General features: G+C 41.3%; 1 protein-coding gene across 3 annotated transcripts; it reads right to left on the reverse strand.

Annotated features, from left to right (window-relative positions):
* Positions 1 to 280: 280 nt before the first annotated feature.
* On the reverse strand, positions 281 to 13537 carry LOC110838834 (uncharacterized). 3 transcript variants are annotated; one of them, XM_022082455.2, is made up of 6 exons: positions 13256 to 13537; positions 9918 to 11418; positions 5381 to 5497; positions 3123 to 3239; positions 1168 to 1354; positions 281 to 1058 (listed from the first exon to the last, which is right to left on the reverse strand). In XM_022082455.2, exons 1-6 carry the CDS (start codon positions 13375 to 13377, stop codon positions 907 to 909), a joined length of 2196 nt encoding a protein of 731 aa, XP_021938147.2. In that variant the 5' UTR covers positions 13378 to 13537; the 3' UTR covers positions 281 to 906. The 3 variants fall into 3 exon arrangements, with proteins under 3 accessions (XP_021938147.2, XP_021938148.2, XP_021938149.2); XM_022082456.2 differs by having other exon boundaries at positions 9918 to 11882; XM_022082457.2 differs by having other exon boundaries at positions 13438 to 13515.
* Positions 13538 to 13868: the final 331 nt, after the last annotated feature.

Here is a 13868-nt window from a genome sequence, read left to right on the forward strand (position 1 = left end):
TTCTCAATTCTACGAAACTGAATAATCTGTTCTTAATCCCTTCCATGCCACATACGAGATAAACAATTCATTTGGCTTTTGCGAAGGAATGTGAGTAAACGACACCAGTCCTGCCATCTGTCAACAGTTATACCTAACTAATCGTTCAACATTGGGAAATTGGACCGTGGAAACATAACAGAAGATTTCCGTATTCAAAATTGGAATAACGAAAAGTTTAATTTCGTTGAAATAAACAAAAAGTGGGGTTAAAATTGTCACTACAGATAAGAATTACAACCATATTTCAACATTATTTATTCATCTTCAACAAGTCTGAACCATCAAAACAGAATGTATTTACGTATTTAATTCGAGGAATGAACTAAAAAATTTTTTTTTTTAATCTTCATCTGACAAATCATCAGACATTTTTTCCTCCTTTTCAAAATGCACTCTTTGTTTAATTTTTCGATGTCTAAGGCATTCTTGTGACTCATTTCGTTCCACACGCGACAGCAATGAACAAGGAGGCCTATGCTCAAGTTCTTAATCAGAATTTTCGCCGCGCCATTCGAGAGAAACGCCCGGAACTTCCGGAAGGAACATCCTCCGTATTCACCGGAACTAGCACCTTGGTGATTTTTTCCTTGTTTCCACGTCTCAAAAAAATTCTTAATGGGGGGGAGCATTTTGAGTTCGATGAAGGATTCCAAAAAGCCACAACGGGTTCCAGGAAGCTTACGAGGCATCTATAAGACGATCGAAAAAGTGCATTTTGAAAACGAAAAAGATGTCTCATGATTTGTCAGATGAAGATTAAAAAAAAAAATTTTTAGTTCATTCCGCGAATTCAATGTTCAACCCTTCGGACAGAAATAAAAATGGCTGATATTGTGGTCAGTTCAGCGAAACAAATGCTCGTGTCTACTTCTTCGGTCCCTTGCAGCCTCGTTCGTGCACCGCTACACGATCCGGGTTAAATGTCCTGCCACAGCCCTGACTGCAGGGAACAAGCGTCTTCAGGTGCTCCTGCCAGTTGACATCCATTGCCTCCTGGGAGGTGATGTTTCCTGTTGCTGTAACAAACATGTGTATATAGACGGCATTATCCACTGCACAGAAAACATAAAAAGAAGGAAAGAGAGAGATATATAAATAGTGAAAGAAGGGTGTAAGTACACTCACGTGTCTGAGGCTTGACGGGCTCCGCGCGGCGCTGGCGAGCCGGGAGCTGCTCATTCTCCTTCCGCCACCTTTCCAGGCACTGCGGCTCGTGGATCCCTACGGATCGAGTTCCGAACATCTTGCCGCAGATGTAACAAAAGACGGCGGGAGGGAACCTCGCACCTCCGCCGCCATCCCCAGGCTCGTCCTGCAAACGCGACGTTTCGAAACGTCTCAACCCTTTTCCACAAGTAACGTTTTATTGCCGTCACTTTAATGAAGACAATTATAAATAAGTATGAGATGATAATGTTGCGTCATATTGTGATAATTATAATTGTTTAATTTTAACCGTCTAATCACAATAAAATATTTTATTAAATATTAAAATATTATTACAATTAACATTTAATGTATTAAAATATATATTTTAATATATTTTAAATATTAAATGTTAATTGTAATAACTACAATTATAAATAAGTATGAGATGATAATGTTGCGTCATATTGTGATGATTATAATTGTTTAATTTTAACCGTCTAATCACAATAAAATATTTTATTAAATATTAAAATATTATTATTATTACAATTAACATTTAATATATTAAAATATATATTTTAATATATTTTAAATATTAAATGTTAATTGTAATAACGACAATTATAAATAAGTATGAGATGATAATGTTGCGTCATATTGTGATGATTATAACTGTTTAATTTTAACCGTCTAATCGCAATAAAATATTTTATTAAATATTAAAGTATTAAAATATTATTATTACAATTAACATTTAATATATTAAAATATATATTTTAAATATTAAATGTTAATTGTAATAATAATATTTTAATATTTAATAAAATATTTTATTGTGATTAGACGGTTAAAATTAAACAATAAATAAGTATATATATAAAAAAACTCGACTTAACATTAACACCGAGTTCGATAAAATTCAAGATTTGTATTCACATCTTTTTTTCGAAGAGAAATTTCCTTAAAAATAAAGAAAACATTTAAGAATTATCAGTCGGCGTATAGGTTCGACTCGTTACGGCTCGGTTTATGAGACGGGACGTTTAAAGCAGATATTCATCGGCCACAGAGAATTCCAAATCGGTGGTGTTCGCTCCATTGTTTTTCAGGATAAAATTGCTCATACTGTACACAAAAAGTAAAAATATTATTTTTGGACCAAAACTTGACAGTGGAACATTTTTCTATACAAGCACCACACCTTATGGGGCAAAGCTCCACTCGGTCTTGGACATGATATTGAGCTTCTGAACTGGCCGACCGTTTTAATAGTAAAAATACATTTTCAGAGCCGGTTCACACGACGTGACCTTGAAGGAATCGAACCCCCAACTGAGTCAGCAAATTTATCCTGTAAACTGTTCAATGCGCTCTCTACTTCTGTCTGCCCCTGATCTAGGCCATTCAGTTGATTCACGTGGCTAATGCATATTTGATGTGGCGAAACACTTCACTGGCTATTAGGGACATGCGCTCTAAGGGTCCTTTTTAAATCAAAGAGAGAGATGTTACGGGACTGGGCAGAAGATAACTGGCTCTGAGGGTTCCCAGCCAGTGTCCACTCGTCCTTCTGGTAAATGCAAACTATAAAAGTGAAAGTGTCGGGAGATGTGTGCAAACAGCACGTCTTATAAACCAGGTGGTACATATAGTTACCACTGGGTTTTAAATGGTTAATTAGAACACTGAATTAAAAATCTAAAGCAGTTTCTTCTCCTGTAAAGTGATTTTTAGATACTTAAAACGTCTCTTCTGTGGCACGGGAGAAATTATGTCGAATGGTAATTCATTTTTAAGACTCGCAAGAAAACGTAGCCGGTGCGTGCGAACTTGTGGCACTCGAGCGGAGGCTTTTCTGTGACTTACACGAGATATATCGTTTATAGCACCTGAACTGTCGAAACACGTTCTTCACGAAGTGACACTTTTACCTGCTGATTGCTGCGTTTAGTGACTTTGCCCGGTGGAGGACGACAGCTTCGCTGATGAACTTCCAGTCTGTCCGGGTTGAAAGTACGACCACAGTTCTCGCAAGGTACGAGATGCGCCTGAAAACAAAACGGGAGAACACGGCACCATATCAACTGACAAGGCTAGTGACAAAACAGAGTACACGGAATACACAGGCGTGGAGTACGAATGCATCATCTCTTAAATGACTTGACGGATTTCAATTAAATTTCGTAACAGGTGTCGACACGCGAGAATCATGGGGACGAGGTTTCAATTAACGTGGTGTGTTCAGAAACTGAATGTGTCTTAAAAATGGCAGTCGTCTGCGATGTTGCGATGTGTAGTCTTAGAAATTTAACGACGTCCTGATATTGGAGGTATTACCTCTGAAACGTCGGCCAATTTCTGTCATCTTCACACTCGTCACCGCGAAAACCTGAAATCTCATTTGTTTAAATAAATATGATCGTTGGTAAAAGCCACAGATAAAATAATGCACACAGAATTTAAAGATTAAATCTGTTTGAAAACAGCGTAAAAATTACTTTCGGGCTCTGCCATAGGATCGTTACTTGGCAATGACTTACATCAAACGTGTCACAGTGTCACCAATCTGGTGTGATGACACGGACAACAGAGCTCGGTCTACGTACAGAAACACGCGAACCGCCGCGATCGATAGGCAACTCATCTGACACATATGTGTAACGCGGCAGCCTAATAGAAGTTCTGCAGGCATTTCGATCGCACTAGACTTGAGACCTGGATTGTGATGTACGGGAAATGAGCTTAAAATCTTGTCCACTGTCTCATCTCGTGTATTTATCGAGAGATGAGGTTTCCAAGCCGGTGAAAATGTCGACTGTGGCCTTGTAAGTGGTTACCAAAATTTCGGCGGAACTTATCGCTTCCATCTTCAGGAGTTCAACCCCCCCCCTAGACCTGGTCGTCTACTTCATTTACGAATTTATCGCTCGTCACGAAGGAAAGCAGACAGAATTACCTGTGTTATTAAACGAGCCATTTCGTAAGAACTAAATATCTTATTTTTTTTAAAAAAAAAGTGTTACTCAGTATTTTAACACTTAATTAGAAACCGCTATGCATATATGGACGTACCATTTCGAAAATCTGTGGTAAAATTCTCAGGTATGTCTGAGTAGTACCACGAGCATAAGAATAAACCTGACGACCTCGGATACGCGGTTACGCAGAGGGCGTTCATAATGACCGATGATTTCACCGGCAGACGTGGGATCCCTTGCCCACATACACACGCGTTGACCTCAGTCAAAGAACAACTCAGCGGGTGACACCGCACATTATATACAGTATCTGAGATATTTTCAAACGCACACGCGACGTTTCGGGAGCTGGTCCCACTTCCGTCTTAAGGTGACCGGTTGTCACTCGTTTTCTTCTTGAAATTTATTGAAATTGTCGAAAAAGACAGGGTCATGGCAATGACCGAAAATAGTTCATATGTCCCAGCCAGGCTTCGAGCCTCGGACCCGTACCGCATTACGTTTCCTTGGACCCTTGTCGCTCAGCGTGTGCGTTAATGTCACGTGTAGGCCGTATCGAGGCCAAATAAGGAGACGTCATTCTGCTTTATGACGTCACACGTGACAGACAGGACTTGAAATCATGTTCCTAATATACGCTACGAGCGAAACGAGGAGAGACCATCACCAAGTTGCATTGGCTAGGAATTTATCGCCTTCCTCTTACCCACGTTCAACAACACAAAACACGGGCATTGAAAGTCGTGGTTAGCACTCCAGCTTCAAAATTTCTACCCGGAGACCGGGGTCTCCTGACAGGACACGATTTGACATTTACGCGGCGGTGAGTCCGAAGACGGCCGTCTTCTGAGTTGTGGCGCCGTGTAGTCTGGTAGAAGTTTACCGGACGTTTCGGAGGTTACTGCTGCCTCCATCATCAGGGCTGTGATGGATTCAGAAAGGACATCTGAATCGTTTGTAAACTTTTACCAAAATACAACCATCTTTATCATGACAAAAGTTGTTTCCGTAGTTCTTCCTCAGTCCCTCCAGGTAACTACCACGATACTACCTTAAATTAGGGTAAACCGCTTTCTTCCACATCCTTTCTAATTCATTAAACATCCTAATATTCGACGCTTTAAAACCCCGCTTTTACCGGGAGATGGGCAGCGTAGTTATAATTCCCTGGCCTTGCTAGACCGGGAGGGCAGAGCGGTCCGTCCACGTACCTGTGATGCCTCCCAAGCGAAGGCGTTCCACTGTTCGACTGTGAGGGGGTTGACGGGTTTCTGGGGGACAGCCCGCTGCAGGTGAGACGGAAGCTTCGAATTTTCTCTCTCCCACCTCTGGAACAAGAAGGCATTTATCATGACACATACGACATATATCGGCAACATCTCGTACGTGGGGCGATGTCCATCTCTCGACGTCAAATCAAGAACCTTCGTATTAAGCAGACACAAAACAATGAAGTGACACCTTGCAATTTATGTTGCGATGCGGTTGAGATTATGTCTCTGTGGAACGGCCCCTTTGTCCATCCCCCAGATGATACATGAGTGAACATGGAGAAGGGGTGAAATGATAGTGACGGAGGAAAACCGAAGGACTAGGAGACAAACCTGTCCCAGCGCCACTTCGTCGGCCACAAATCGCACGTGGACTGCCCCGGGTGCGAACCCAGACCTCAGAGGTAAGAAGCCGAACGGCTAACCGCCTGAGCTACAGCACCGCCGTTACTCAGGCTGCAAAAGAGACCCGTGGAAAACGAGACCGGTTACAGACGACGGTCTTCGACGTTTCGGAGGAACACAATGCCTTCGTCCACAGCCTAAAAATAAGCTAGAAATGGTTTCTGAGTCTTCTATTGAGTACGAGCACAAGGGTTAAAATTCTGCCTCATTTCAGCAACGCTTATACAGACGGCTGGATTATAAACAGATTTTTATAGTTATATGTTCGTACAATAAAAGAATCGACCTATAACCTTCTTTTATTCTGTCTACAAGCTGCATGTCTCAGAGATAATAAATACTCGCTGTTCGCCGCCCACAGTGATCAATTCTGCTCTGCTCTCAGCGCCAGGCACAATTATTTCCATTTCGTAACACCTAACCATCCCTGCGTGGGGGATCGGACAGGTAAGATCGAAGCTTAAAGAAAACCTATCGCCCGATAGCCTGAAACGAGTTGATACTGCGAACTGTCGACCAGAAACCCACAACAATCTCCATTTCAACTTCGTAATATTTCAAATCGATGTCAGTGTGTTGGCAGTAAGCTTGAAGCTGACTTCACGGAGCACAGTTCTTCTTCATAAGCTAGCAGTCGCTCAGCTGGCCAGATAATTTCGACAAATTTCATGAAAGTTCAGAGGAAGAACTTGTTAATGATCCAGATAAGACTTGAATTGTCTCAAAACCGTATGAAATGTGTTCCTTCTTTTTCGACGTAAATACGTCTATAAGGAAGGGTCATTCGGCAAAAATGTGTTACGAAAAAGTGTAACTTCATTGTTATGTTACCTAGGAAACGTCATCTGTTTACTCGGAATTGTTGTTACCTAGGAAACATTTCATTACATTACATTCAGCTACCACAGACCCATCTTAAGTGTAACTAATTCAAGTTGATTAAGCAATGTCTTAATCAAACTTTACTCAATTGTAAAGCATATATAAAGGAAATATTTAGAATAAAGCCAATATATAAAATTCCTTTCCGTATAGACGTATTTACGTCAAATTCTCCGGAACCGTGGTTCCACTATCACTTTTTTTTTGGGGGGGGGTCTGTAAGGCGTATGATATCAAATTTTGATAGGAAACCTTAAGTTAAAAATAAACTTAGAAGCTCTTCACATGGACGGGAGGATAATATTAAAATGTATATTGAAAATAGGGCGTGAAAGTGTGAACTCGATTCACCTGGCTCAGAATAAATATCAGTGGCTAACTGCTCTAACCATGGTAACGAACCTTCTGTTTCTAATAAATTCGGCGACATTTTGACTCAGCTGAGCAACCATTAGCTTCTCAATAAGGATTAAAACCAATGACATTACTTAGTGCATTTAATTACATAGGATATTTTTTTTATCATCTCGTCTTTTATCTCTCTCTCTCTCTCTCTCTTATTCTTTAATTAGTTTTCATTTTGTGTATTTTCATTCAGTGTCTCTCTCGGCCTATATAACTTCTTATTATTATATTATAATACGCCAGTTTGTCGGGTCAACAAAACCTCGCCCCGACACAAAACGTTAATTCAATTTACTAGCAAATAATTCCTCGGCTCTATTGGCCGTGTCACAGAGTCGCCTGGAACGGAAATTAATTTTCTTTTGTTGGCAGTAAAAATACATAACATTTCTCGCAAAAGAAATGTCATAGGCAGTCAGCACCTTCTTTGTACCTGAAATATTCTGACCCCATTTAGAAGAGGCGTATCGAATACAAAAAACTCACATCGACGAATAACAGAAAAGGCATCGTATTTTACAATCCCAGTTCATTTTTTAACTTACAGTGACAGATAACACAGTTTGAGGATCAAACGAGTTGGAATCTAATTTCGTGCATGACGAGAGCGTCAGCTCTCTCTTTGATGTCAGAATTCAAAGGTCCCAACCGCAGAGACGAAGTGTCTTTAGATAGTTTCTGCACACCCAATGCAGAACCCCCCACTACTCTAGTCATACTTCCCCCTATGCGCAACGTGGTCACAAGAAATAAATCGCACAGTACACGATGATTATGCTACTGATTAAAAAAAGTCCGAAATTTGATCTTGAAAGTACTTCCACAGCCCCTGACCTAACATTACACTTCACAGCTTTTACCCATCGAACCACCGTACATTATGGTGAAACAGATATCGCCTCAGGAACATCGACTCTGTCGTCAGTCAGACCGAACCTCATGCATTATTAATCTGACAGTGCCGTGGAAATTTCTACGGTTTAAGAAACCGACGACCCCTTACAGTATCGACCACCACCGTGTCTCAGAAATACGTCAGAAATCGGTACTTCGATTCCATTTAATCTTTCCCGTGATACTCACGAGATATACGGAAATATATTAAAATAAAAATAAAAATCCAGCCTAAAAGGGGTTAAAAATTACAGATCAATAATTTAACCCTTTAAAGCCCAGTGGTAACTATACGTACCACCCATTTCAATAATCAATAACCCTTCTGTTTGTATTTATGTGTTTCGTATGATTCTCACCGTAAACAGCGATTATTTCCTTAAACAGCGTTAACCAGTCGATCTTCGTAATGGTGAAGCGTGGTGTTTTCTTCGCGGTACGGACTGAATTCTTAAATATTATTTAGACGAGTTTCGACGTCCAAGGGTTCTGTTGACTAGTATTTCGTGTATACAGCGCACTAAATCTAAATTATACTTCTATTAATTCCCCCGTTTACTTAATTGCACAATAATCAATCAACTTTCTTGGTAGTAGAGTCCAAAGGTCCAAAACCCTTAACACAAAATCCCGTCACTTGGCACGACAATGAACCCATTCCCTTACGATCGACCTTAACTTTATCGATTCGTTCGTATATCGATCTGCTCTAAAAAAGGTCGAAATGCGATAATCGAGCCGTAGTGAAATGTAGAGCGCCCGTGTGTCATTGTTTCTGGCCGCTGAATCCAGGTACGCGGTGTCACCGGTCGATACTTAAACTCCACAGCAAATGCACGCTAGTGGCTGACCGGATAACCGACTTCCAGAACACGTCGCTGATTTTATACGAGGCCGTGTTCGGTTCATCCTTCTGACATCCATTTCGCATTTTTCTTATCGTCTCTTTGGAAACCGTATATTTGGATGTTCCAAACGGTCTGGCCTGTCTGTCGGTACAGCGGTAGGCCACCTGCCTCCTTATTAGAATCTCTTGTGGTCTGTTTATGTCTTAACCCAGTAAATAAACATGAACAAGGACCTATACATCCTCATATGCTACACTCAATTCCAATACCTTTCGATTCTTTCAGACCTTTCCAGTGACGTATTCTAAATTGAAAATTAAAATTAAAATAAAAACGTATTTTTATACCAGTCACGTCCGATCCATCCCATCTCTCACTGGTTATTCTGGTATCATTTCACGAAGACCTGGTTACTACTGCAACATGCTTGACTCTTATGTTAGCTTTGACCCAATTATGGATAGAAACCGGAAATACGGTAAACAGGGGAAGCAAGTTTTGGAGTCACGTGTTTCCGGTCTGTACAGGAAATGCCATTGTCATAATGCAGCGCACATCCATCGCCTCGCGGTGTGTCAAAAGGAACACTAACCAAAACTAGCACAGTCCAAGGTTGCCTGAAAGGAAGTAGCAACTTCTGTTGGTGTTTTCCTGACTGAGGATTTCCGTGGTTGTCCTCGGTCTTTCCGACGGGCAAACTACCTCAAAACATCCCTTATAGAACATTGCCTACATACAGTTCTTGGACATATTTTCATCTCAAGTTACAAACTTGAAGCCAGAAGTTCATTGGAATAGTTACAAATTCAGTCCGTACCGCAAAGAAAACACAATGTGTCTCTACGACAAAGATCAGCTGGTTAATGCCGTTAGGGAAACAAAAAGCTATTTTGTTGTTAAGAAACTCGGTGGGAAAAATACAGAATTACTAAACGCTTGAAGCAGGTGGTTCGTATAGTTACCACTGTGCATTAATGGGTTCGGTGTACCCTAGTGGCTCTGTTACGCGCTTGTGCAGGAGATACGAACCACGGATCACTCACCTGCAAGCAGTGAGGCTCGTGCAGAGGAAACGAAGCTGTTCCGAATTCCCGCCCGCACAGATAACACAGGACTGTGCGGGGTCCCGGCCTCACGGGGGGTCTGTCGTCCGGAACGAGGTGCCCCCCGCCTCTTCCGGTGTTCATCGGCGACTTTCGGCCCGCAGGCTGCATCTCCGCCGTCTTGGCGTCTGGCCTCGCGCCGAGTGAGACCGTGATCGGCGCTGGTTTCCCGGCCGCAGTTTTTGTCAAGTCACTCCTCCTTCGTATCGATTTCCCACTTCGGTAATTCATAGGCACTGGCTTACTCACAGAGCTCTTGCTGACAACTGACTTCGACGCGTCGTCGCGATGATTGTTGTTGTTGTTGTTGTTGTTGTTATTCGACGGGTCGTCCTGGTGATGACTGTTGTTATTGTTGTCATCGTGCTGGCGCCTCGCTGCCGATCTCAGTCTGTGGCTGGTGGGTGGCGGGTGACTGTGAAATCGTTCCGGTTGCTCCGGGCGACCACACGTCCTGCAAGGTTCCGGAACTTCGTCGCTAGGTTTAGGACCTCCGAAGGCTTCGAGGACATTCTCCCCGTTCTTCCTCACGACGACGGGCCGCTTACACGTCCGACGACTTTGTTTCTCAATCTTATCTTCGCTCACGTTACTGCTGTTCCTGCTACCAACATGAGGAACGCGTTTTTCTCGAGGCACATTTTTCACAACCGATCCTCTGGAAGGACTGTTGGTAGTACTGCTGACAATACTCACAGGAGAAACGCGCTTATCTGTTGGTGCCGGATTGCCGTTGGAGCAACTGGCTGGAGAAAGGAGTTTTTCTTTTTGTGCTGGGTTAATGAAAGTTCGTCTCGGACTGTTGGCATCACTGCTGACACTATCAATCGGGGACACGCCTTTGTCTCGGCGACCTTGCTTAACACGCGTCCCTCTAGAAGGGCTCCTGCTGACTGTAGTAGCATTCGACACTTTCCTGATCACGTGAGAGGAGGAGGATTCAGATACGCTAGTTGCTTCGTCATCGCAACTCTCGTCTGTCTTGCGATGGTTTACTTTGTATTTATTCTTCAGTTGTTTTGTTCTGTCTTTATCATCCACTGATATTCTTGGTGTATTCCATTTTCGAGTTTTACCCCCGTGACGACTTTCTCTGTTGTAAGTTGAATTTCTCTTAGCGTCCCTCGATGTTTGGATGTTGTCCAGAGGCGCTATGCACAGGTTGGATATCGAAAGGAGACCCTTTCTTGTAAGGGACATATCAATTTTACCTAACAAAGTCACGTCTAGGATCCGTGGCCTTTCCAGCGTAGCCGTCTGAGGACGGATAATTCTCGCAACGTCAATATCACCCGAACCTGAATCTGACATTTTCATTTTTGGCCAAGTGGCAGAACTTGCGTCAACGGTTTTCGGAACAAGATGAATTCCTAGCGACATTTGGATCTCGTTCAGGGATTCTGAAGAAAGTCGATAGTCTGTATCGTTATTTGGCTGTGAACTGTGGACAAAAATGCGAAGGACTGAGTGAGGAGACTTAGAATTCTTGTTCCACTTCATCCGAGATAAATATCTAACTCCTATTGTTGAAGTTGATTCACAAACAACGTACACTTCAAATACAAAAAAAAAACTTTTGTCATAAAACCCAATTAACACACAACAATATACAAATTTAGACTTGCACTATGAAAAGATAAACATTAATTGTACTTTATCACTTCAATTGTCGATAACACTGTACAGTTATTCTTTAATTTCTGCCGTTACAAAATATCGACATTCATTTCTTCATGACCAAACACAGACCCTTCCCCGACGGCGAACTCTAGCGGTCTGCCGGCCATACAGCTGACAACTGACTGCCGCTTAGCGTGCTTCTCATTACCTGGGCAACGTGCGTGACGTAATTTATACGTCACCATTATGAAAGTTTTTTCTTGTTCCCTCGTTATACCACAATGCCTTTGCAACACAAAAGTTACATAGTTCTGTACAAACACAATATCCAGACTGAAGGTCAAGGTAAATCGATGCATATATCTTTTATTGGATCATTTCTTTGTATGACATGAACTTTCCATTTGATTTTATTCTATGAAAGCTACATCCAATTACCTCCCGCGGTGTATAATGTATTTATAAAACTACAAACACACTCATCCCCCCCCCCCGTTACCAACAATGTTGTTAGTTTATTCCGCGTATTAAATCGATTTTTATTACGGATGATTTGGGTTTATTGTCGGTAGCTAGATCATGATCTATTTCAGTGTGTCCTGTATATGCCCTTTGCTCTGAAACCCTATTCCAGCGCGAATTACCTTCATTATAGGCATGTTTTCTAGATCTTTATTAAATTAAGTGGTTTATAAGCTTTACTTATCCAGTCAAGTTTGTCCTACATCACTCTATTCAGAAATGAAGTGTTAATATATCACCTCCATCATTGTTTAAGTTTTACAAAGATATTTCTCCGAGATAACCGAAAATTCAGTCATGCTTCATAATAACTTATATAGTTCCAATTTAAGAAACGTCGCTGTCCAGAGACTGGCTGTGTTTTCCTCAGTCCCTCCGGGAAAATGTCAGGTGCTACACGGCGCAACAGAGCAAAAATACTCTTTATATGGCTGTGGGAATCTGAAATCTTGTTTTTGAGTTATCATATTTTATCTCCAGGCAGTTTCTTGCACAGACTGGCACCAAAATACACGACTCGATTTTCCTATTGTTGAATATTCCACCGTCCTCCCAGGTTGAATAATACATCCCCAGTGACACTACGAGCCTGTAATAGGTCTCATTGAAGGCGAGTGAATATGTAATTAGCCAACCTTGACTGCATCGGATGTAGGCGCCCTCATAAAAGTTAATAGAGGCTTGCATTACGTGATTAGATTCATTATCAAGTGGAGAAGTTATTTAGTATCAAACGTTAAGGGACGATTATTATACGTGACGAGCTTTTAAGACTGTGATATTGATTAATCTAAGATTGATGACGAATGTTTCATTTGCGAAGATTAGTTTATATTGCGTCAAATGGGAATGGAAGATATTCATGAACGATGTGTAAATAAGGATTTTGAATGAGATGGTTGCAAACCTACTACAAGACTAACCCAGCATGCCCGTAACAGACTGAGGAAAACCACAAAAATACCCTTACGGGTAATCTGTAGCTTGACGAGATTCAAACCGAGTACCCCTCACTGCCAGTCTAGAACACTACGATACACTGGTCTACTTGGAAAAGGTAAGCAGTCGTTGTCTATCAGTCTCCTACTCCACTTACAACCCGACCCCTGCTAAATACGAAACTATAGTAGACTGACCTGTACATCAAGACGGTAGCAGCATCGGCCATGATTTCTGAAATCGCTGAGTCGCGTACAAACATATAATATTCCTTGTTGTTGTTTTCACATATTCCGAGCAAAAAGGAGAGACATAACATTGTTTCTAATGCCAATAATGGCGGGCGAAAATAATCAGAGCACTTGAACAGATTTTGTACCTTTCAAAAATTATTAAGCATTTTATTATACTATCCACTTTCATCACTATCTTAATTCGAAAGTCAGTTAACTGAACAACGTCAACTGTTTCAGTGGCTGTAGCCACAGAATACCAATAATAAGAACACAGTTAATAAAGAAACTTGAACAGACATCATACGATGAAGAAATTCACATTCAGTCCAGTAGATGGCAGCATAAGGCTGACAAGATACTTTTGATCACTGTGCTTGCCTCTCAACGATCGAATTCTTTTAACAAAATGAATAATACATGCATGTAATGAATTGTACTGCACATTTACGTAAGTTTAAAAATTATTTTCATATTAACTAATGAAGTAAATTTAGTTATTTAAGAAAAGAACTTTACCATAAGCATTGGGATATTTCTAATAGAAGTATTGGTAATGCATGGGACTTGCTTCCTG

Source organism: Zootermopsis nevadensis, unplaced genomic scaffold, assembly GCF_977971745.1.
Source record: "Zootermopsis nevadensis isolate Lab colony 2312 unplaced genomic scaffold, Znev_1.0 Znev_ptg000004l, whole genome shotgun sequence".
In the NCBI taxonomy this organism is placed as follows: domain Eukaryota; kingdom Metazoa; phylum Arthropoda; class Insecta; order Blattodea; family Termopsidae; genus Zootermopsis; species Zootermopsis nevadensis.

Bases quoted from the DNA above. Each gene is read 5' to 3' on its own strand.
- LOC110838834 (XM_022082455.2), bottom strand. From the start codon at position 13,377: ATGTTATGTCTCTCCTTTTTGCTCGGAATATGTGAAAACAACAACAAG. The intron at 11,419-13,255 runs GTCAGTCTACTA...TTTTGTCCACAG, and splicing joins GCTACCGTCTTGATGTACAG to TTCACAGCCAAATAACGATA. The intron at 3,240-5,380 runs GTACGTGGACGG...TTTTGTTTTCAG, and splicing joins TCGCTTGGGAGGCATCACAG to GCGCATCTCGTACCTTGCGA.